Source organism: Zosterops lateralis (genome assembly GCF_965231275.1).
Source record: "Zosterops lateralis genome assembly, chromosome: 11".
NCBI classification, from domain to species: Eukaryota; Metazoa; Chordata; class Aves; order Passeriformes; family Zosteropidae; genus Zosterops; species Zosterops lateralis.
The window spans coordinates 11,065,912-11,090,628 of NC_139771.1; the positions used below are offsets into that span (position 1 = coordinate 11,065,912).

The following is a 24,717-nucleotide window of genomic DNA, read 5'->3' on the forward strand; positions in this document are numbered from 1 at the left end:
TTAAACATTGGTGAAAGGATCTTAAAGACCTCTACAGTTACAGAAGCTGTCCAGAAAGACAAGACTTGTTATAATTAAAGTTTGTTACCTTTGTAATGCGAGGGAAGCAGGAAGTGAAGCCTTGAGTTAGGATGGTGCTGCAATGTCTGTTGTGCCCTGTTTCTGAAGCTGGAGAAGTGCTGCACTACTGTATTGAGCCGGAGTGTGCATGCAAAAATGCAGACAAAATTATTTTGACAGTGTCTTCGCTCCTTGTCCCTGCTGAATGCCTGTTTGTCCTGAATAAATGGATTTCAGGATCAGCCAACCTCCAGCTCTGAATTAGTCTAATAAGGCATTTTACGTAGGGTTTAAATACATTTTGCAAGCAGCTGGATTCCTGCATATATTAGGGGAAATGATTTTTTAAAATAATGGTATTGGAAAGCTGTTGATTTAACATTTAAAATACCTGTATGCTGTAAAATTTCAGCTCTTCTACCTCTGTCCTTCAAGACTCTGCTTGCCCTCTGCCTGCTCATCTTTCTGTCATTTCTGATTACCTCTGCCCATCTGCCTCTGCATTCTCTCCCCTTAGGTTTATCAGTCCATGTTTGCTGCCGACAAGGACTTGGCTTATATTTCTGAGGAGCTCATCTCTTAGGTTACTTCTCTGAGCTGTGGAACAGAAAGCTCAGGGTTCCTTGGTTCAGGCTGTTAATAAAACACTATTACACTGTTCTTTTATTGGGGGACTGGGAGCTCTCAACAATCACCACTACACTGGCAGCATTTTTTGTGTCCCAACAGGTACCTAGTTCCATCCTCAGGATTTAACATTGGTGAAAGAAGATAATAATTTATTTTTTTTTAACTCCTGAACTGGTTGAATCGTACACATCAATTATTCGAGTTTCTTCTCTGTGGAGTGTGCACTTCAACCCCAACATCTTTCAAGTGTTCCATATGAAAATAGAGGATGTTTTTATTCATTTGCTTGTCCCCTGGATTCCTTTTTGAGTTTGTTGATGAGGGTGATTTTAAATGTGCTAATGACTTGTAAAGTATGGACACGGTCTTAAAAACTGAAGGGAGCACCTACATGCCCAGGTCGTCATGCAAGCCTTTGTCAGGTGGCAGTGTTCTTCTGCCAGGTGTGAGATGGTACCTTCCCTTACAGTTACTTGTACATGTACAGACTCCTGGACCTTCAAATGTTCTTTCTGCTTGTTTGAAGTTTTGTTCACAATATATGTCCTCAGGAAATCAGATAATTGGACAAAAAGCAAGCTTAAAATTTACGGAGATGATAGCAGCTGCAATGTTTTTTTCTTCTTGCATTCAGACCGAACTGCTGTGAAACTTTTACATTTGTCTTATTTTCTGAAGGATGTTTCCCACTCATGACTTGCAGTTGTTTTGAGTTTATTTTCTTTTTAGTACCATGCAGTGCCCTGACACAGCTCCTGAAGCAGTTCAGTTTTTGTCTAGGACACACCTTTCTTCTTTAGATGTTATATTAAAAGCACCTCCTTTCTGTTCTTGAAGTTTTTCCTCTGTAGCACTCTCCTGACTATTGTGGAAGTAGGAGAGTGATACAGGACTGAACTGATTCGTGGGTTTTCTCTGGCTGCCTGTAAGAGCTCAGACAATTAATGCCCAGGTATGTGATGGGTCCCTGCTCAGCTGCTGTTTAAAAAATACTCTTACATTAGAGTCTTTTTGCTGATAGAACAGTAAGTCTTGCAATATAGAGTAGTATATTGGCATAAGATTAAAAAAAAAATCCCCAAGTTTCTAAATACCAAAGAACTGAGTTTTTTATCTTTGTGAGACAGTAGAGCAAGTAGTACACTGTGTTTCAGTTACATACTTCATAGCTTTATAAAATAATTTCTTTGACAAAATAGGAGGGTTTCTGGTTGTGGATGTGATATAGAGACTTGTTGATCTCACCAAAGGACTTGAAAAGGAAACTGAATTACTATTTGTTAGTTTATCCCATCAATGCCATTTTAATTCCATGTTTGAGAATTTCTGCTGATTCCTTTTCATGAGTGGAAGAAGGGAGGAAATGTATCTTTATTTTGAGGCACCGCCTGCAGCTAAACATACTGTGCTGAGAAGTTGTATGGTTACTTCTAATGATCCTCTGGGCTCTCTGACACTGACTCTTCATGGATTCAGGTATGTACCAGTTGATGACTTTGAACACAAGAGTTTCCCTCAGGCCATATCAGCAGGAACTATTGGAAACTTTTGTCTTCAGTAGTGCTAAATGCGGCCTACTTAGGATTACCATCATTTAACAAGCTCTGTAGTATTTCTAGGCCCCTGGGGTGTTGTCAGTACTATTTAACTTCCTGTGGCACATCAAGGTTGTATTTTATCTTTTGGTACCAAGCCTAAGTGCATTTAGGAGTATTCTGAGGCTCAGGAAATCTTCTCAAATCTTGTAAAAGCCATCAGCCACTGAAAAATGTATTGGAGGCTGTGATCCAGCTAGGAGTGTTCCTTGCTGTGTGTACCTTGAACTGACATGATGAAGGCACTGTGATAGAGTTGGAGTGCACTAGAGAAATTTTTCTGGAGGGCTTGTATGGTACCAGTGGTCACTGTATTGTTTTGCAAAGGCAACTTTAAAGCTCTAAAGCTTGTATAGACTCCAGATGGGCTTCTGGAGCAGAAGCAGGTTCATTGCTGAAGGTAGGCTGGATGTAATGTTCTAATGCATTTCCCTCTTTGCAGTCTTTATCAAATGTCTTGAGGCACATCAGCTGCCACTTGGTTCAAAAACAACAAGTGTTTTTCAAGCCATTAAAAGTGAAAGTCATACTTGGTTCTTGCAGCTGCTGATGGGTGGCTTGTGTGCACACAAAGCTATGTTGTGAACTTGAGACAACAGAATGCTCTCAAGTTCCTTATTTAATCCAGTATCAGATGAGTGCTGATTGGGAAAGAGCCCAGGCTGTGTGAGACACTTCTTAGTGCTTTCTTGTTTTGCTGAGCCTTGACATTTGCTACAATAGAACCCCCTGAAACTCAGGAAAGCCTCTCCAATCAGGTGAGTGTATTAGCAGGCTTCTTGCACTTGATGGTTAAAAGCCAGGTGGTGTTCGGTAAATGTGGCTAAATAATAAAAGGTGAGATTGTGTGCAGTGATCCCAGGTCTCCTTTCTCCAGCTTCTGCCTCTGTCTGTTTGCTGGGAACCTTTGCACAGGCGAACGGCTTTGCTTGAGAGAACAGGCTATGCACTCTTTTCTGACACAGCCAAAGGTGACTGACACAAAGCCAAAGGAGAGCTTCTCTCTGAGGAACTGAAATGTCAACAAAGATGTTGTACTGCCTTGCAGAGCCTTGGCTTGCTTTGTATAAAAACTGAACAGATGTTGGTAGGTCAGGAGCTTTGCCATATACAGAGCAGAACATGTAGACCATGGCAGAGCCTGCTCAGGTGACATGAGTGACACTGTCCTGGATTCAGTGTGCCAGCACTCCTCCTGGATGCGGGGCTCTCCCCAAGCCATGTCTGGAGCTTTACTCTGCTTAAAGCAGTGGGACTCACAAAACCATGTTGTGCATCCATGAGCCTGGTTTGTGTCCTGCTCTCTGCTTCTCTAAACCTGCTGGTGAGTTGCAGTGATGTTCCTCAGAAGCACAAAGGCTCTGAAGTAATAAGTTCCTGTATACCTTGTGAAAACAGGCAGTTAGGTGTGGAGGGAAGGGACCCCAGTGGTGCTTGTGCAGGGGGGAAGGATATTGACTCATTTTTTATTACACGTGAGTTTAGTCACAGAAGAACTTAACTTTGAGACATGAATCTGGAGAAATCTAAGTGGCTGCTCATGAATAACCTATTTCCACTTGAAGACTCTGGCTTGCCTGAATGTTTGAGGGGCTGACTTCTGCCTACCAGTGTGATCATCATCATTGCAGAGACTCAACAAGGATAGCACTGCAGCAACTAAGAAGATTGTCCTTTGGAATATGCCTTTTTTGTCTAAGTACTGATTTCCTTCTTTGCTTTTGAGAAATGGAAACAAACTCCTTGTTACAAGAGAAAGCTTCCAAAAAGTTTATAACTTGATCCTCTAAGGCCTGTTCCCTTATTTTAGGGTGATATAAAAGATAGAGTATTAGGTGTGAGCAGCTTGGAAAAAGAAATGGGCTTGTGGATTTAAGATAGCTTTTGGTCTTGCTTCCTGCATCTCTTTTTGTGTTGTTCAGGGAAATGTTTCATGCTTGGAAAATTTGAGCTCTGGGGATCAGAGCAACCGCAGATCCTTGCTGGCCTCAGCACTTTGTGCTGCTGATGAGCAGGCAGTTGTCAGCTCCTCAGTAGCTTGTTTTTGCTGCTGTGTGTTGAGGCAGGACAGCAACTGAGATGAGGGAAGAGGAAAATTTGCAGTGTTGTGGTCCTATGTCCAAGGGCTCATGTGACAGACAACTGCGTGTGTATGAAACACACAGTTTTGAAGCCTAAAGTCTCCCAGCTCACTGATGGGTGCTCAGTGAGGTTGTTGATTGTGGTGTGGCTGTGCTGTCACAGCTTGTTCAGAGGTTAGTCACAGGGTGAATGACTTTTGACTGGGTTTTTTTCAGTCCCTACTGGTCATCCTTGTCCATCTGTTATTAAGCCCACTTCAGCATGGCTGGCAAGAGCTTATTCCAAAGCCTAATGGAAACGAGGTGTACTAGTTGTGGAGTGTGGCCATTGAGGAATTGGTTGTGTCAGCAGGTCTGCAGGTGTGCTTTGGACAGGATAGCAGGGGTTCATATTTATAAAGTTTTCATAGGCCCCTTGAGTACAGTGATAGGCTTTGAAGCGTGGTTTCCTCTGAGCTCTGCTTCCCCACAAAATCTTCAAGCATGATCCATCAAGGAATGTGAAATATATTCAAAATCCCACTGCTGCCTTTTTCTCAGTCAGCAGGGTTGTGCTTTCTTCTCTGGTCTGGAGTTGTTTGCTGTTGAGAATAAGCAGTCTCTTTTCTTGTGATTCCTTGCCTCTCTTAGGACATGATGCTATCAAGAAAACCAGCTGTTCCAATCGGAGAGTTGCCTCTACCTTCATGCTCTCTTGTTGATTGTGTTGAATTAATGAAGTGCTCTAATACTGTAGAGAAAAGAGGAGTGTGAAGAAATGAAGAGGGAGATCACACAGAAGGAATATACAGAAGAGGATTTGTATCCTGTCACATGGTTCACAGTGGCTGTGTCTGGAACTAGACCTGCTATAATAACAGAAATTCCCTCTTGAATCCCAGGTCTAAATCTTTGCCTCACTAAGTTGTGGGATCTGGGAGTTCCACATGGAGAAAAGAGCTAGCTAATCTCAGCATCTGGGGAGACCTGACAAGTCCTGACTGTTCCTGCTCAGAAGGTGGTGGCTTTGATAAGTATTATGGGAAAAATATTTAAAGGAGAGAAATAAGGGAGATAATTGCTGGATGCCAGCTGTAGCAGAAGGATAAAGTTCAAAATATTTCTCTTGAAAATCCTGCAAATTTCAATTCTGACTCCCTTCAACTCTTGAACCACTGTCTCAAACTTTTGTCAACACCGACTTTTTTTCCTGTGAAGCTTCAATGACATCCCTGTTCAGCCAAGAAAACTGCCAGGTTGTGCTTTGACTTTGTTTCTAGCTGTTCAGTGCAAAAAGCTTTCATACTGCTATGAAAAGCTTTCCTTAAGGGACAATATAAAGCAGGAATGTTGTGATGCTTGAAGGCTGAAGTAGGCATCTTCTCTTGAGAAGAGTCTTCTAAAGCACAGATGTCTAGTCCACTGTCATGTGGATAAAAGGTTATAAAGATTATGTGTTAATCTGTAGTTATTAATCTTCTCAGCAGGTTTGGTTCCAACTGATGTTTGGACCCAGCAGCAGCAGCCAGGTATGCAAGAGAATTTCTTCAGTGGCTCTGAAGTGTTCCACAAGCCTCAAGGCTGTAGCTGTTCATCTGGGTCCTGCCTGCTCTTCCTTGTGATCCCTGGTTCTTGCTTTGCTCTCTCTGCTGGTGCTTTCCTTCATCAATTTTGACTTGCACATACCATGGTACCTGGTCCATCCTGACAGCAGGATGGTAAGTTTGCACCATAGTGTGTGTTTTACCTCAGGCGAGCCTGTGTTCTTCCAGATAATTGCTTCAGAATCAACAGTTGGAAGCGTTTCTTATCTTGGCACAAATTTCTCAAGTAGCACTGGAGTTCCAATGAGTTTCTGGAAGTGCAGGTTGTAGAGTTGTAAGAACTTGCCCTCCTGATTCCTGACTTGGCATTTCTTATTTGCAAGTTTACATCTAGGTATGCACTTGATTAGCTGTTTGGGGTTTTTTTCCGAGCAACCAATTATGTGTTTTTATGATTTTTAAACCTGTTTCTCTCAGGTTGCTGCTTGGAATCCTTCTCTTAAGCTTAAAAATACTAGCAATTGCCAACCCTCTTGGGCAGGATGTGTAAACATGAAGGTTCAGGAACCCCTATTTTGTCTCACTGACACCACAATCAAATGCTGTATAGCATTGCCAAGTTATTTTCTCCATTGTATTTTTGGTTTGGTTGATTTTTTTGTGTGTGCTGAATTCCAGATTGTTGCAGTGCCACACTAGCACTGGAGTTGGTCCCCATGAGTTCAGGAGAGTACATAGCAAATGTTTGAGCTAGAAGCAAGGTAAATTGTTCTAAAACTCTTCTGTGGTGTTCTATGATTAAAACTCAGACTGTGGGTATTTTACATATATTTTATGTGTGGCTCACTGATCTCCTCCTCACCACTTAGCATAAACGGCTCTGGTCATGTGTAGGTTTTTTTCTTGTAGTATGAACAAGTAAGCTAGAGATATGCTATTGCCTGGATTTGCTACCTCCTCTTTCTCCTCCTCTTTCCATCTCTTTTACTCACTTATTTCTAGTCTGGGCTCAGATTTTTGCTTTCTCCTCTGTCTTCATTTTTTGACCTGCTCCTTTCCTGTGTCTCTGCACCTTCTCCCTCCCTCCCCTCCTTTCTTCTGTCCCCTTCGTTTGCATTTCTTTCATTTCAAAACCTACATTGGAGCTGACACCAGGCTGCCTGTTCCCTGCAGCACTGAACTGGCAGTTTGGAAAGAGGAGGCTGCAATTCCCTCAAGGGGCAAGACAGAGTTCAGTGTCTGTCTTATTTTTAAATATGCATCTGAACATGGCTGATCAGAGGAGCAAAAGAAATCCTTGGGTTCTGAGTGCTGGAAGCTCATAAGGACATAGTGTAATCCTCTGCATCTCCTTGCTCCTCCTGCACTCCTCACTGAACATGAAAGCTGCTTGGCACAGGGGACTTTGACTGCAGGAAAGATGGGTGAGAATCAAAGACCCCATGGAAGGAGGATAGAAAGGGGTGGATGCTTTGCAAGCCTCACACCTTCTTTTTCTGCTTCGGGTTCTTTTCATTCTGTCAGGTTTTTACCCTCTTTTGAACCCTGAAGGACCCCAGAGTACATTACCCAGCTATACACCAGCTTTGCAGGATGCTGTTTAACCCTGGGCAAGTAAAAGACTGATGACTGGTCATCATGCTGGTACACTGAGGGGACAAGCTGAGATATTCCAGTTCTATGTTCTTACCACACCCAGTGCCATGACAAGCTACCAGAGATGGATCTGCAGGTTTCCCAGTAGGAGTAGGAGCTGTGCTAAGGCAGGTTTTGTACCCAGCTGGTGAATTTCGTAAATGATTTTGCTGTGCAGCTCTAGCTGCTGGCATCTGTTCAGGCAGCACAGTGATGAAGTCACTTAAAGGGCAAAAAAAAGGCAGGTGCTTACTGGTCCAACAGCTCCTGCCAGCAGATTAGGATCGGAAGTGAAAGAGAGCATATTGAATTAAAGCTGTAATCATAATTTCAGTTTAGACAAAATGTATGTAGTCTGGCAAAATACCAAGGCCCTGACTCTTGTAAAAATGTGTCACAGGATCCTTTGGGTTCTTAGGAAGATCAAGACCTTTATTGAAAACCTTCTGTCAGCTGTGTTACTTTCTGTGGCACAGGCTACTTTGGTTTGGCATAGACACAACTACTCCTTTCTGCAACATGTTGGACACTTCTGATCCTGAAAGTGGTCAGGCCTGGTGTTAGTAGCTAAGGGTTCAAGGTGATTGCAGCAAGTTGTATGGGAGAGGCTGCAGGCTCTTCTTCTTCATGTTTTCTTTTAGTATCCTTGCCTAGGGAGCAGTCTAACCCATCGGAAGAGATACCTGACAGCATCAGGACTCAATACCAGATGGTTGTCAGCTGAAGTATGTTGACTGTGTTCAGGGTAGACTGAAGTAGGCTCTACTCTGAAGAGCAAAGGCTGAGGAGGAATGCAGTATTATATCTGTATCTTAGACCTTCAGCAATGCCCAAATTGCCCTGGAAAAACAAACGCTTTGAATTGGAGAAAAAGTCTTCTTGCAGGAGGATCCCAGTGTTTATGCTAATTTCTTTCTTTAGAAAAAAAGATAAAAAGGAAAAAAGTAAGAGTTAAGGCTTTTGAGTTGCAAACTGGTAAAATGATACGTGTGAATGATAGAAGGGTTGACTGCTGGGGTGGATAAATTTGGCCTTCTGTTCTGATTCTGCCTGTTTTTTGCCAAAGGATACATGTTTTTGGACTCTGATGAGGTGTGTTCAGTTGCTGTCCTTTTAACAGTTTGCACGGTGTTTATGTGGAAGAGGTTGTGCATTTGCAGTGGGTGAGGAACGGAAACAAGAGCTGGCATGGTACAGCTGATTTCTTCTCTACAGTGCTGCATATTCAGTTGTCAGTTTTTCTCTACTTGCTGAAAATTTTTGGTTTCTTGTTTTAAAATAGCTAGTAGAGAAAGAGAATCCATTCCCTACAGGGACAGCTGAGCCAAATGGCAGATAAACCTTCCCTGACTGTGTTCTTTCAGCTCCTCCCTGCCCTGGTGATGACTCTGCTGGAGTTGTGGGTCCCCTGGATATGTCTCTCTGTGTACCAGTCCTGATGAGCAGCATTGTGTACACCATGGCTTACACACTGCAATCCTGACTGACATAATTCTTCCCGTTTGACTCTTCTTGAATAGCAAAGCTGCTTTTTACAGGCCATTTTTTTTTTCCTGAGAAATCACTTACACCGCATTCTTGCCGGAGCAAGGTTATGGATATGGGAGAGCCCTAGATAACAGCAGTAAAACTACCAGAACTGGCTGGTCTGCACCGTTTCCTGGAATCATTGATGCTGGAAGAATTTCTTGGCAAAGGAAACAAACTGCTACAACAATTCCAGAATGCTCCTGTGACCTTGCTTTTGCTATGGTGGGGAACAGTTTCGAAAAAAATAATAGGAAGAACATGACCAAAGTCACTTTCATGTGTAACTTAAAGTATCCAGGATTTTACCCTAGGTCCCTCAAGGTAAAAGACTGCTGTGTTAACCCCAGCTCTTTATCTCTTGCCAAGTCTGGAAATCCGGGTTCTTAAGAGGAGCTGTTACTTGTATGACCTTCATGCGTGAAACAGTTTCTCTTTTACAATGTGTTTTCCCCTTTATCAGTTATTCATTGAGGAGTCTCTTTGCATCTGTAGAATTTTGAAGGGTAGCTATTATTTTACCATTTTAATTTTCCCAGCTGTTCCAATAATTGTTTTAACCTCTCAGTGCCTGGAAGTGCTTTTCACATCCTGATAGCTTTGCATTGTATTTCTTCGGTTTCATGGTTTAAATTACCAACTGTTTTCTCCCTATTCCAAATGGTTACTCTGTGATTTTCTTCTCTGTAGCTTTAAAGTTTTCACTGTTCTGAACACCACTGAAACCACACAGCAAAATGCTCATGAGCTTCCACACTGGGAAGTTTTGGGGTTTGGGCTTTTTTGCTGTTCTCCAAACACACACACATGCATCCTGCAAAAAAAGAACATCAATACTTAAAGATCCCATTAAAACCAGAACAAACTGGTTATTCTGAAAGGTTTTACCAGTGGCTTCCCTGGAGCGCATTTCACTGTATACGGGGAAGGGGCTCTGACAGAGACAATGAAGCCAGCACAGAATACATTGTCTTCATGCAGTTTTACAGGGAGTAAAGTCAAAGCATTTAATTTGACAGTGTTTTCTCTAGCCCTGACACAAGGCTGTGATGGCTCAGGACAAGGCAAAGCTTCCTGCTGGTCTGGCAGAGGACGTGGCTGATTGAGCTAAGCACTCAGTTCCAGGGCAGTGTTCCCAACCCAGGGTGAGGGATGCATCTTCTTTCCCACCTGGGGCAAAACACTTCCATATGGGAGCACCCCCAGACTAGCAGTGCCTCATTTCATAGCTTCACTTCTCTTTTTGATATTGATATTTATATTTATGTTTATTTTCAGTGAGCATTGCTTCTCTTGAGTATGTCTTTAATGGCCTTGCCACAGGGACAGAGGTAATATTTGAAAATAAGTAATTACATTGTGATATTCTGGACACATTGCTGTAGTTTCTCTTACATGTTCTTCTCACGTGTTCTGAAAGTTGCAAAAGGTGATTTATAATTCATCAAACTAAGCATAAAACATCTGACTGCAAAGCCTATCAATCTGATCCCATCTCTTTCCAGCCCTTTAATTAGGGAAGCCTTGCTGAAAAATGTACCCATCAGCGGCTGAGAAATAGTGCGTTCCTGGACCCTCAGTATAGATCTTGAGTTATCCAGGTGCCAAAATGCTGTCAGAACTGACAGATCTTAGAAAATACACCCACAGGCAGAACATTATCCATTATACCAGCACTGAGCAGTGGGCAGTAAGGAAAAATCAGCAGAGAATGTGTCTTTATCAACTTAAATTGCCTTTTCCCATTGCTAAAAATCAGTGTATTTGGCAAGGAAGAGAACCTATCTAGCAGTTTGATTTTTCCATCCCAGAGCTGAAGGGTGCAGTCTGTCTTCACTGATGTATGATGTGGACTTGTCTCAGCACAGCTCCTGGCACTGCAGTGGAATCCACAGCCCACAGAGAAGGCTGCCAGTCTGTCCTCAGTGAGTGACCATGCTTAAACAAGTATGAAGAATGAATTACTCTGGATAAGCTGGATTTCTTCTGTGCTCCAGTTGCTCAAATTTTGCCTCAGACAGAGCCAAACTTAGTTAAAGTTTTCTTTGGGTGCTGGCTGCTAACTGCTCCTGGAATACAACTGGCTGGGCTGTGGAATCAAGGATCTGGGCAATGGATATGCTGATCAGAAAGGAGACAACAGCCAAAGGAAACAGGAACTTTGCCAGAGCTACAGGAAATGCAGAGATTTGGGGGACAGAACAAGCTTTTTTGAGTTGTTTGGCCCTGCAGGTTTACATGTAGCTTTACATCAAAGGCAAAGGAAACAGCAACTGTGTGGATTTCTCCTGGGAAAGCTGTTTTGACACCTTGTTGCAGCATCTTACATTTACTGAACTATGTAAAATGTTTCAGTTCTTCTTTGGTGCTTGTGTCTGTTGCCATTAGATTTATGACAGTTTTATTAAGTAATCTATTCAAGATTATTGCAAATCTATTATTATACTGTTTTCTTTCCTAATTGAGTAATGAAAACTACTGATTTCTTTATTTGTGTTGTATCACTTCTCTTGCTAAATTCCACAGAATTTCTGTGAGCGCCTTTTTTTTTTACTTTCTATTCACCTAAGTAAGCTTGTCTATCACATTTCTATAAATGCTAGAAAAGAGAAATATGTTCAGTCACAAAAGGCAGTTTAGTAAGTGAGCTCCATTAGAAAAGTTTCTTTTTACAGTCCTTGGTGGTCTTAAAAGCAAACGGTTAGACCATCACAGGATTGCAATCATATAGATATCAGTTTAACCCTTCTGTTTAATAAAACTTTAAAAAACCCAAATTGCAAAGATTTGTTCCTAAGACAAATGAAGGGGCAGTCCTTTATCCAAAGCCTGCTCCGTAGGGAACCACGCTGCCATTGCACAGATCACTGTGACTGTGGAACGAATCTGCTGAGCTGCACCAGGCCAAATCAGTGTTCTGGAAACTCTTGTCACCTCATTGAGTGGGCAGTGTTGCAGAGTGAGGTGCAGCAGCAGGGCAGGGAATGTACTGGAGCTCTTGGCTCTGGCGTGTTGCCGTGCACACTCTGGCTGCAGCGTGAGCCTCCTGGTCATGAGCAGCCTCTGCCCTTCCTGGGGCTGGTGCAGGGCCTGGCACAGTGAGTTCCCAGTCAGGATAATCTCTGGAGCCTGCACTGTACAAGCTGTAAGAATATGATGAACCTTATGGAAAATAAGTGTTGATTGTGTGCTTTTTAATTTTTTATTTCTGCTTATCATAAAGCCATGAGACACACAGCAACTACTTGTGTTTGGAAGGTTTCTTTAGAAATTTGAAGCAAGTGGGGGAGGAAGGGATAACAAAGTCTATTCTGTTCCTCTAACTCAATCTCCCTATTTACAAGCCCAATTCGTCAAGTATGTTGTCACTGTTCTTTGCAGCAAGAGGAAGACTGAAACCTTAGAACACTTCTGGAGAATATCTACAAATCCATGTGAATAGCCTAAAAAATCATAATTCGTATGGTTTCCATGGATGCTGACCATGCTGCAGTTAGGGCAGTTCTGGTGTGTTGCTCCGAATGCCACAGCAATTTTACTAGGATGCAGTATTCTTGCCTGCTGGCCCTAGACTCTGGTGGTGTTGCTGTCTGCTGTTAAGTAGCTGTCTTGTGCCTGTGTGAAAGAAAGGATTCCTGCATGTGCAGCTTGAGGAGGTGGTAAAGAGTTACAAGTTTTATTATACACTATAAAATAATAATTCCTGATGAAATGAAAATGCATTAAAAGGTCAGGATTTTGACATCTTGTTTTGAGATGTAAAATGGTTCTTTGGTGGCCTAGAGTTACTAAAGGTGTTGCTATCTTAGATTCTCAGTTTGCCAATGCACAGTGTAAATGTGGATGGACAGTGCCTGGCTCTGGCTATATGTCAGTCATTCCCTAAATGCTTGTTGGCACCTGAGTGACCAGCTCCTCCTGTTTAAAAGCTGCATGATTTTAAAGGCTGCATGATTCTTCTATTTTTCTAAACCATTTGCTCTCTTTAATTGAGCACTGGGAGCCGTTGTGTGCGTGGTGCTGCAGGATCCTTGTCGTGTAAGGGCATTGATAAATATGTATTGTGTTGTCAAGTGTTTGTAGCTACTCTGCAGGTAGTGGTGGAGGAGTGAGCTGCATACAGTTAAGAATCCTTGTGTCTCCGAGGTCAATAAAAACAAGATGGCTTAGGGAATTATGGGAAATTGAGCTAGGATAGCTGTCTTCAGCATCACCTGCTAATAAACCAGCTATTTATAGATCAGCTGAGGCTTTGCCAACTAGATTGTTAAATTAGTATTTACATACTGGCCTCATTGTCTTTCACAGAAAATGTCATTTGCATTAGTGCTTGGACGTAAGTGCAGCTTCCTGTGCTCCAGATACACGAATGTGTTTGGTCACAGTCTGTGGCTTGCAGTGTGTGTGTGAAACCATTCCTGATAGATTCTTGCCTTGCAAAAAAAATTCTCTTCTCCCTGTAGCATCATTTTCCCATCTTTCTGTGCCTCTCATTTCTTGCAGAAAATCTCACCTTTGTTCCCAAATGTCCGCAACTCATCATGAGGCTGATCTCACTAGAGAGATGAGCAACATTTCTGCATAGCAATTCCTAGTTAATCTCTGCCTCTCAGAGAGAGACTTGAATTGTTGATGGCTTGTGGGTAATTTAATAACTAGCAAACAAATAAGATGTGTAGATTGTAGCAACTTAGCCCAGATGCAAAATCCCCGCAACTATTTGCAGCTGTTTGAAAGAATTCTCTTACAAAGGTTTGCTTTTTTACATTTTAGCACCAGTGAAACAGCATTGAGAAGAGCTGCTGCTCAGTGAAGCTGTGTTGATCACAGCAGGCTCCACACCTGGCTAAGCAGTTTCAATTCCCTGTGTGTGTGTGTGTGTCTGTGTGCCTTTCAAAAGGAAAGAATAATCTACTTGCTAGACGTGTGTCTCTCATAGTCCTTGGACGACCTTGAACGGTCATTTAACTTGTGTTTATTTGCCCATCTCTGCCTGGGCAGATATTACTTCTGTGGTTTGGAGTGTGGAGGTTGAATAGATGTCTTGGATTCGTTATGGATGAAAAGTATTACTGAAATGTAAGGTATTCATACTGTCTCTTCAGACAGCTGATCAGAGTTCAGATTCACCTTCCTGTCTTGCTGCTTCTTGCTTCAAAGCCATTTGGACACTTGGATTGTGTGAGAAGTCGGAAGGCAGTAATAGCAGGGGTGATGCAGACAGGTGTCACAGCCTTCGCTCAGATTCACTTCTTAGTGCTTTGCAGGGCTGTTGATAAGGTGCTGTTACACTGGTATTGTGTTATTTTTAATCTGTCTTTGGCCTGCAAAGGGTCCATCAGCATCAGTTTCTCTGACACCTCAGCAGGCTCTCTGGGTACCTCATTACTCTTTTCAGGAAGAGAGCATTGCAATCCTGGTACTGCATCCGCAGAGCGCGGAGCTCACCTGCCTGTGCCAGCCCAGTTACTGTAAGGTGAGAGCTCAGAATGAGGGTTGCAGTTTCTTTCACCAGGTACATGAAGCACGTAACACCACAACAATAATTCAATATTCACTGAAACCATTCACCTTCTATTTATTCTGTTTAAGGCAGCAAAGCCTTGATTTCCTCCCATTCAAATTCTCTCTTCTCTTGGCCCAGCAGGAGAGGGAGTGGGACAGGCCAGATGTGGCCATGGGTTTGGGAAACCTGGAAGTTGGTTCCTTGGTGCATCAATTCCAGTGACTTGACTCTGCTCATTTCACCACTACCTCTTCCATTTTAACTTTAATCCTTGCTGAAGGCAGCACTTGATTCTTACATTTTCACATCTACCAGTTTTTTCCTGCCTTCTGCTGCTGTTCAGGGGAGATGGGGGTTGGGATGTGGTATTCTGCAAAATGTCAAGGTCTCTGCCTGGAGAGCTGACAGTATAGGTGTTTTATATGTACATGGGCTATCAGGATGAGACATTCCTACCCAGAAACATTGGCTGAGACAGACAGACATTCCTCCTGCCACAGAGACAGGCAGGCTCACTGTTGCCAAGCCTTGAAATATTTGGCATGTTTTCTATTGCCCTAGTTTTGTGGAGTTGTACCTGAAGTTTTATAAGTACATGAGAATTTTAGTTCAGGGTTTTTACTGAAAAAAAAGGAAACGGAAGGAATAAATAAAATACAATAAACTAACCCTCCTGCCTAGACAGAAGTGGTGTGAGAATGTGACTCAATTGCTTAAAACCAGAAGACAAATGAAATAACCCTAGTGTATTTCTAAACAGTTTCACAAGTAAACCTTGTGGTTTTGTGGGAGTTTTTGACTTTTCCTCTTAGGTTTTCGATATGTGAGGAGTCTGCAGCAGAGCTTGTTTTCTTGGGTGAAGGGATATTTGCAGTTCTGCAAGAGTTCGCGCATCTGTAGTGTCCCCTGCAAGCAATAATGAGCTGACCAAAACAATGTCTCCCTGAATTGGAAGAGCCCTGCATTTTTCAAATTTTCTTTGCATTCTAATTTGTGCTTTTTCAATTGTTCCAGTGTTCCAGCCTTTCTTGCAAGCAGCAGGATCTTTAGTTTCAACCGGAAGCCAAGATTTCTCGTAAGAACGTGTTTGAGGGTAGCGGTGTTTTGACATTTTCACAGTTATGTCATATATCATCACACCTCCCTATAAGCTGGCAACACCGTTTACATGGATATGAATGTAATTATTCACAGAGGGGCCCTGTTAGAGCTTTGGACTCCCTGGCTGATCTAGAGGAGATCGACTGGCTCTGCAGGTCTGTGTCTGTCTTTCATGGGTTCACAGCAATGTGCAGCTGCCTGTGCACTTTCACATTGGTTCCGTAGGCCGGTGCCAAGGCACGTGCTCCTGAAATCACCGATGAATTCACAGACACCCACTCGCACTTCTTTGTCGCCTGAGCAGAGGGACACACGCAGCCAGACTCCCACAACAGAAAGGTTTCCAATAAAGCTGAAACACAGAGTTATTGTTTGTCCAACCACTGGCAAATGCACAGAGCTGTTGTGTGGGTCCTGAAAGCCTGGGCGCTTTATTCTCTGCAGACTGAATGGCAGCCGCGGGTAATAATAACACAAGATTAAAAAAGCCAACATTATAGGGGCATTTACAACCTGCTGAGAGAATGAAATCTCAGCAAGGCTGAGCTGTGTCTCTAGTGATCCTACGTTTTTACTGCTTGATAAGGAAATGATGGGCAGCTCTGGAGAAATGGCCACCACAGAGCAGATAAAGGGGGAGCAAGTTGGCTGTTCGAACACTGCAGTAATGGAAAAGCTGTCTGCAGATCAGGTGAGCAGCCTGTCCTTGCACATGCTGGCTGAGCTGAGGATGTGTGTGCAAGCACACTGTTTCCTTCCCAGGCAGGCTGCAGTGTCACCAGGATTGGTTTACACAGTTCAGAGTCTTGTGTTTGGAGTTCTTTGGCCAGCATCATCTAGGCTGGTGCTTTGGTAGCTGTTAGCAGGTCCACCCAGGAGAATTTACATGTGAGAATAAGACTAACTGTGGAAAAGAGATGGTGGAATTAGCTTTCTGCGTGTGGGAGCAGATACTCTTTCTGTCAACTTAAATGTAGGGAGACAATAAATATTGAGCTTCCTGAATGCAAGTTCCAGTTCTAAGTCACAGTAATGACAACTACCTTACACAATTTGAGCTCATCTGACACCATCTTATATGTGGAATTTTATTATTTTTAAAACAAAGAAACCCTACTCCACAAAAACACCACTACCAACAACAAAAACCAACAAAATCAAAAAAACCCACGATTTTTAAAGAACAGCTTCTTGTCTTAAAAATCTAGTCTTTAATTCAATGCTGGATTTAATAATTCTTTAACACAAATATCTTAAAAAGTTCTTTGTGTACATGTAACTACCTAAAGAGCTTTGTGAGACCCACTTTCCCCATGGGCATATGGAAACTGTACTTGGTAAGTCAGAGCCAGAGTACCAGCCTGTAGCAAGATCCTCTCAGGATATGCCCAGGCAGCAGAATAATGATGGCAGATCAAACCAGCCCTAACCTTGCTAGCCTTGGGTATTACCAGCAGGCTAACCCTGACAGTGCTGAGCCACAGGAATTTGTACCCACCTGTTCAGACAGGTCGTGCAGCTCTCTGCTACTCAGCAGGTTTTTGAGGCATCATCTTACATATGTGACCTTGGTCTTTGGCATTAATTATGCAATGAGTGAAATTATGGGATGTATTTTAAAATAAAAAAACCCCATGGGTTTTGCTACGTGGCATGAGCAGGTGCGATTTAATAACTGTACTTTTCCTTTCTAAAAACATTCTCATCTGTTCAAGTCTTGCTTTGTCTTGCTTTGCTTGTGCCAGGCAACATGGCATGGAAATTGCTGGGCCCTGGGTGCTGTTTCTAGTGTGGGATATTATGTGAATTCAGAAATTCAGACTATTTCATGGATTCATTTACTTGGATTAATGAATCTGTCTCTGCCTCTGTTTCCCCAAGAGTAATGTGAAGTTACTTACGTCAGAGGGATTTATGAGCTTTTTTCTATATTGGCCATTTTGTGGGGAGTAAAATTCAGCTCAGAGGGCCTTGCAGAAGGACAAAGTATTTGAGTTTATTCTCTTATAATCCTCGTTACAGAAAATTGGCAAGTTCCTGTTTAAAGTCTCTTTAAACACAAAGTATAACTACTCTTTGATTTTGTTTTTTGTCCTCTTTCTTCTTCTTTTTTTTTTTTTCCTCTCCTTTCTTTATGTGTTTTGTTTTTATTTTAAATGTTCCCTTAAACTGCAAACTTTTCAGGTTGTGACCTGAAGGCTCCTCTGTGCTGGCACAGATTTGCAGAAGGCAGCTGAGGGCTTGTTTTGTTTCTACAGGTTGCAAGTGTGAAATTAAATGTTTGTTAGTGGTAAGGTCTTTGTGGGAAGAGAGTGTAAAGAGGTGTTGAGTGACAGTAAAAAAAAATGGTCTAGAAGGGGGGAAGAGAGGATGTAGCTAAAACTAAATATGATGCTTGCTTTTTTCCTGAACCTTTACAGGAGAAGCATGAATGTGTTCTCAGTCCACAACTCCCTTGTCTCTTCCTCCCCCTCCCCCCTCCCTTTTTTTCACTCTCACCCTCTGGAGCTGCTGTTTTAGGATGAGTTGGTTCCAAATAGACAATACTTTCCAAGCAGATCAACGGACACTTTAGCAGCTGCACTGGTATCTATCATGAACAGACATGCTGCACAGTGAGGAAAATTACAAGATGGGACTGGCATCATTTGTCATATTATAAAAAAATACAAAGCTCTCCCTCCATTTGAGCAGCGTCCACAAGACAATTGAACAGCATACTTAAAAAATGTCACTTTCTTTTCCAGTCTCTGAAGACATTTTCAAATGCTAATGTTAAACATTCTATCTTCAGGTCCTCTGTAAAGAATAGGCTTTACAAAAATGGAAGCAGGTCTCTGTCTTGACACAGATGCAGGAGTATGAATTTGCAGAGGAGACGATAGGAGATAATTATTTAGAAGGCTTTTGTGGCTTATTCCAGCATCTGGTATTCTGCTGGGGTGTCCTATGAAGAGGGATAGGGAAAGGATGGAGTTAGGGAAATGCTGAGCTTGTTTTTCACTTGGTAAAAGTTTTTAATCTTGAAAGAAAGGTTTGGAATTTACATAGAAGGAGACACTGAGAAATCAAGATGCATCTCCCAGTGCTCACTCTTTTCCCTTTGCTCAGATCCGTGGTTCAGGTCGTGGGGCATTTTTTCTGCTGGTCTCATTGCACTGGTTGAGCTGGGTGCCAGTGGCCAGCTGCTCAGAGCAGATGCCTGTTGCCCAGGGCCTGAATGTGACAGTGCCAAGTTCAGGGCAGCTGAGCCTGCAGCTTTCCACAGGTGCTATCTGGGTGTGCCTGTGGTTGGGCATCTCCATCGAATCTCATAACCGAACGTCTCTGTGGCTTCCCCGTCGGTTACAGCCTCTCCATTCTGACCCGTGTGTCGTGCCTGGCGGGAACACCCAGTGCTCTCCAACCCTGACTGCAGATTCCCTGCCCAGAACACCCAGTGCTCTCCAACCCTGACTGCAGATTCCCTGCCCAGAACACCCAGTGCTCTCCAACCCTGACTGCAGATTCCCTGCCCAGTGCTTCCCTGCTCCGTGGCTCCTCGAGCTCTTCAAAGGGGAGTGGCACAGTGAAATGTTTAGTGTTTCTTGACTTCTGAAACCTCTGCCCAAGAGGTGTGGCTCAGTCATTTGACTGTCTCGGTTCAAGTCATTAACATTTCAAAAGGGCTGTTAATTCTCTGTCTGGTTGCCTGAACTTGATAGAACATTGTCTAATTGTGGTTTGGTGAGGGCCAGCCAACCAGACATTTCTTCCTTGAGATCTAATCAGATCTTGCAGCTCCTGGGACCAGATATTTCAAGATACTTGAAGTTTGGCAAGAGTTAGACATATAATTAATTCTTTACAATCTGATACTCAAATACTGTAAGTGCGCAGTCAGCAATAAGCTTCTGGAGTAGGAGAGTTCAGTGCTGAGTCAAACAGGCTAATTCTGCTGAAATAATTTCAGTTTCTGGTTTGTACCTGGGTAGGGGAGGATAGTCTTCCAAAATATTTTTTTCTCTTTTTAATTTTACCTGTAGGTGCCCCTAGTCTTTGGGAGGTGTTTCACAAAACAGGTAGAAGTCATATCTCATATCTATCTGCAAACAGACCTGAGAATTCCCAGTTGTCTCTTGACTCTAATTGCTGATTTTTGCCTCTTCAGCCAGAATAAAAGGAGAGCTACATGTACACCCATGTGGGTGAAATGAATACAGCTATCACACAAATAAAATTACTGGCTGCTGAGTAGCAACAGCTTAATGAAAATGTGAAGTGTTAAACAAATAAAGCTAGTCAAGCTCATAATACTTCTGTGTGGAATTTCACTGTATTACTGAACAAAAATAGAATTGGGATAGAAAAAAGGGTATCTGGAGAAGTCTCTGCCTGCCTCTGTTCATGGTGTTCTTGGTGTTCTTGAAGCTGGACTAGACAGGATTAAGCCATACTTTAAATACAGACGTGATACCTTGACCCAAAGAGGAATTCTCTTTATCCAGAGCAGGAGCCTGCTAAAGCAAGACAGAAAGGAACAAGATAAAGATAAAGCACCAGATTTCCTCTGAAGCCTAAATGCAAATTGTACAGAAGAACGGATCCCTTGAGAACTGAATTTTTGCATTTCTTTAGCATCTTCTCTTGGTGAATAATTATCATACCTCTGTGTAGCTGGTAAGTGGCATTACTCTTAGTACAGAAAGGGAAACTGAGATGGGGATTTATTTCAGCTACTGGAAGAAGTTGGGAAGTGACTGACAGTACAGCCTAGGACTGGCTTATGCACCCCAGGCAGTGCTCACCCTCCTGGAGTGCACCAGAAAACTGCAGGGTCTAGTAAGACTGGCAAGCACCTGGTGAAATCCCCAATAACAGAATTTAACTAGCGCCGTTGAGGTCCCACATCTCAGAGGCACAGTGCCATACCTGAGGTGAAGTGTTTTTGGCTGTTCTTCGCACTCTACCCAAGGACTGGACTTTCCTGTGCTTCCATCTTCATGAAAATTTCTGGAGTTAAAGATACGCTCATCAGAACTAGTGCAGGTTAGTAATACATCCTGGGATGAGTTCTGGAGAGGCAAGCTGATCTGGGATCAGCTTGTGAAGAAGCCCTGCAGCCAAAGAGCTGCTATATTTGCCTCCAAACAAAATTGCATCCCCTTTCCCTGGCTTCTCCCATCTGCCTGTGTGGGGCTGTGAAGTGAATGGGATGATCCCTAGAATTTGGGCAGACAGCTGGGGTTGTTCCTTCTATCTCCTCTCTCTCTCTTCCTCTACCTGCTCCCTGATGGCATTTCTTAACAAATAAAGCACATCTCAGCTAGGCTTGGCCTCAGTTTGTGTGGAATTACTGGTGTATTGAAGGTTTTGTGTCTGGGTTACATGGAGCTTTAATGCACTGGGGAATTAGAAATGTTCTAGGAGTTTAAATTCTAAGCACCTTTATTTTTCTGGGTGACCTTGTGTAATTTCCTTGCACCAGACCTGTATCTTGCTGTCCTGCTGCCTTTATCTAATTTGTTTTTTGTGTATGTTACTGACATCCAGTGAAGTGTAATTTGTTTGAAAAGTGGCACTTATAACAAGGATCCTGCTAGTAATCCCTGCATTGAATCCATATATACACAATGTTCTAGGAATAATTAAAGTCACAAACTTCAATCTTGAGGGATGCACAGGGGAAACCTATCCTGAAATGAGGTTTACCATATCTGACTTTTCTACTTCCAGTGCTTTTTAGCACTGTAGGATTTGCTATTTTTGTTCCAGGACTGAAGTAGATTTAAGAGGAAGTCTGACATCCTGAATTTACACGTCCTAATAACAGTGTTCATCAGTCAGTCTTCTTACCATGTCCTTTCTCTACCCCTTCTCTCTATTAATTTTCCTCAATAGTCTGCAGGGATCATTTGCCAGCCTGATTCAAATTCCTGCACTTCCTTGGCATCTTGTTTTATAACATCTTGCATCATGTACTTTCTATTTTTGTAATCCATTTAATCCAAAATACTGAGATGGCTTTGCAGGTATTTATTGCATTTCTTTCTTCCTCGTGTAAGGCGGTAACAGGTCATTTATACAACTTAATCCAAAGTCTCTTGGTTTCTAGGGTTATTTTTTCCTTTTATTTTCCCACTGATTATTCTGGAGGCTGGTAGCAAGAGCAGGAAAGACAGCATAGAGAAGTTGCCAATATTTGTGTCTGTTGTTTCATTATGTTGTGCCCACAGCATGGTTTGGCAGTTCAGCAGTTAACCCCTGCAGCCAATGTACCCCAGCAAGTAATGCTGCTGCCTTTCCTTAATTTTTGGAAGCATTTGGCTTAGAGTTTGAAATAATGAAATACTATTGCATCAGTAAGTGGTTTTCCATTCCTTTTGGCTCTGGAAGCGGATATTCACTGTTGGGTGAAGTTCATTTTAATCCTCACAAAACCAGAGCTGGATTTGTGCAAGTTGTCATTGTTCTGCTTTAGAAACACTCTGTGCCTTCTGGATCCCTTTATCCCTCCCAGGGGCTAATCCACGAGCTTGCAAAATGCTCACGGTGACTCTAGTTGCAGAATGAGGGGTGTCCAGCGTTATCTTCTTTCTCTTCTACATTGCCTTCTACCACTCAGTCCAGAAAGGCACAGTAGTGTTTGGAGTGTGCCATTTCTGATGTGTACAGATAGTGGGATGTAATTACCTTCCTCTGAGATACAGTCATTACACTGGCTGTAAAGAAAGAAGGCCACAGTCCTAATGGGAAATGATTTTAAAGCAATCTTGACCAAGTCTAGTGGAGCCATTTCAGAGCACTTAAAACTCAGCCAGTCCTTCATGGCACTTGTGATATGTCCACTTCATGCAGCGAGAGGCATTGGGATTAACACTTGTTGAGGGATAAAGAAAATCCATGATAAACTGCAGCATTGGCTTTGGGCAAGTGTTGTGTGCTGCCATAGGGGAAAAGGTGCCAACAGAGCCCGAGCTTGATTATTATTGTTCTTGATAGTGATTTGGAAAAATGCAAGGCTCTCACAGAAGCAATAAGCCAGTAGTCGTGAAATCCGCCACCTTGGGCTTCCTGTGCTACAAGAGCTGCTTCTCTATTCCCAGGCTTGATTCCTGCAGAGGCAAGAAGATTGTTCCTGTTTCCCAAACAGGTAGCTGGGCAGATAAGAGACAGTCTCCAGATCAGAGCCAGATCACTGGTGGGTGCATTGTTGGTTTACTTGGGAAGTTCAGGCTTCAAAAATGTTCTGTCTTACAAGGCAAATTTGGTCAGAGGTTGTTTAATAGCAATACTAGTTTGTATTATTTTAGAGAAAGACAGGCTTCAGTGTGCTTTGGTGCCTGCTGGGGTTGTGCTCAGTAGCAAGGTGGGGAGAAAGATTTCAGCAGAGCTGATGGAAGGTGGCAGTCAGCAGTTGTAGGTCATATTAAGGGGCTCTGTCAGGCTCGTTGGGATCAGCCCAGGACTAAAAAGCAAACACCACTTCACAATAAGTGATTTTCTGTATTTCAGTCCTTTACAGAAGCACAATAGCCAAAGCTATGCAGGTTAGCAAAGCTCTGAGCTGGTACCTGGGAGAGCAAGAATAACTAGTAGTGAAATGCTCTATGTCTGATTTTCATCCTTTGACCCCTTCTGTAATGTTACTGGAAAACAAAAGTTGTTTAAATAATGGAAGAGACCCAATGAAGTTGTGCAGTGATGCAGAAGGGGTTGAGGAAGGGTTATTCCTTTCTTTCCATTACTTTTCTCCTCCTGCCTTGCCTCCCAAACGTGGGCGGAATATACATGTCAGGCACTAGTGACATCAGCCTGGCCCAGTGGCTTTTCTTAATGGCAAGAATGAGATTAAATGCAATTAACATCGATTGAGCAAAAACTGCCCTCGGTTTGTATGTGGATTAATTAACAGTCATCCTTTCAGCAGCAGCCCTTTGCAGAGCTGTGTTTATTCCTCCTGGCCCCGCTCTTTTCTAGCACACGTCCAAAATCAAAAGCACTGAGCTTGTTTCCTGTTGTGACGTCTGGGGTTACCAGCTCAGCGGGGAGATGCAGCCCCCCAACCAGGATGATTTTTTGTGCAGTCTGCTGACTGCAGAGCTGCTCAGTCAGTGGCAAAATATTTCCTGTTAAGCAAGGCTAATGACGGGAGCTCTCTGCGAGTTAGAACAATGATCAGAACAATTGTCTGGAGGAAATCAATGTTATAATGCATGAACAAACAGGTGAGTCTCAGAACAGCTGGAGATTAGTTGTGCTGGTAAATAACTTTGTGAAATAACTTTGTGTTCTGGTGATGCAGAGCAATGGGGAGGTGTAAAGGCAGAGCAAAGCAAGCAGTGTGTAGGCTCTTGTGAGCCAAAGGAGAGGGAGGAGGAAACCAGAAAGCCTGTTTTTGTTCCTAGCACTCTGATGGTGGGATTTGTCAACCAGGAGCCTTCTATGTGAAAGCACTTTCTGGGATGTTCTGACAGTGCATCTGGTGAGTTTTTTGAAAAGCACCTTTTCTGCTTTCAAGCCAACTTTGAAGGCACCATCTGGGGAAGTCGCCAAGAAGTCATTGGGTGAACTTCCCTTCTTTGCAGAACTATTAACACTAGTACAGAGAAGAGGGAAACAAAACTCTCTTCATAGCTTTTTGAATTAATGTTTTTTGTTGCTGCCAGGCATGTTCCTGGCCCTTCTTATTCCAGTCCCAAGGACAGCAACTGTTGGACTCCTGAAGGATGAGAGAGACAGAGAGGCTTTTCTGTGCAATAACTATATGGCACAGAAGTGCTGTGATCCATTAGTCAGCACAGCTGCTCCACAAAATAGCCAATACTCTGAGTGTAACAGAACAAATTGCACATAACCAAAAAATACCTACAGCATACATCAAACCAAAGTGACTCAAATGTCCCTTGCAGCACTTTGGGGTGCTAATAGCCCTGCAACAAATGCCTCATTCGGTGTAAAGGCCTTGAACACCCATCTTAGGGCAGGTCAAGATTTTTGTATTTTGTTTGTGCCTCTTTCCACACTAACTGAGATGAAAAAGTTGTGTGGTCACGTTGCTGAGGTCTGCTGTCTGCCAA

General features: G+C 42.8%; 1 protein-coding gene across 8 annotated transcripts in view; it reads left to right on the top strand.

Moving 5' to 3' along the window:
• The window catches only part of CHCHD6 (coiled-coil-helix-coiled-coil-helix domain containing 6), a 109,600-nt gene that overhangs the window by 80,704 nt on the left and 4,179 nt on the right, over positions 1-24,717 (top strand). For 6 of the 8 annotated variants that reach the window (XR_014590892.1, XR_014590894.1, XR_014590895.1 and 3 more), the window contains one exon: positions 24,046-24,122. The exons of the other annotated variants lie outside the window; for them this stretch is intronic. Coding sequence is in view for 1 of the 6 variants with exons in the window: in XM_083869391.1 (XP_083725517.1) it covers positions 24,046-24,111 (66 nt within the window). In the remaining 5 variants the exon portion in view is untranslated. The remainder of the gene's footprint in view (positions 1-24,045; positions 24,123-24,717) is intronic. 8 annotated transcript variants of the gene reach the window in all.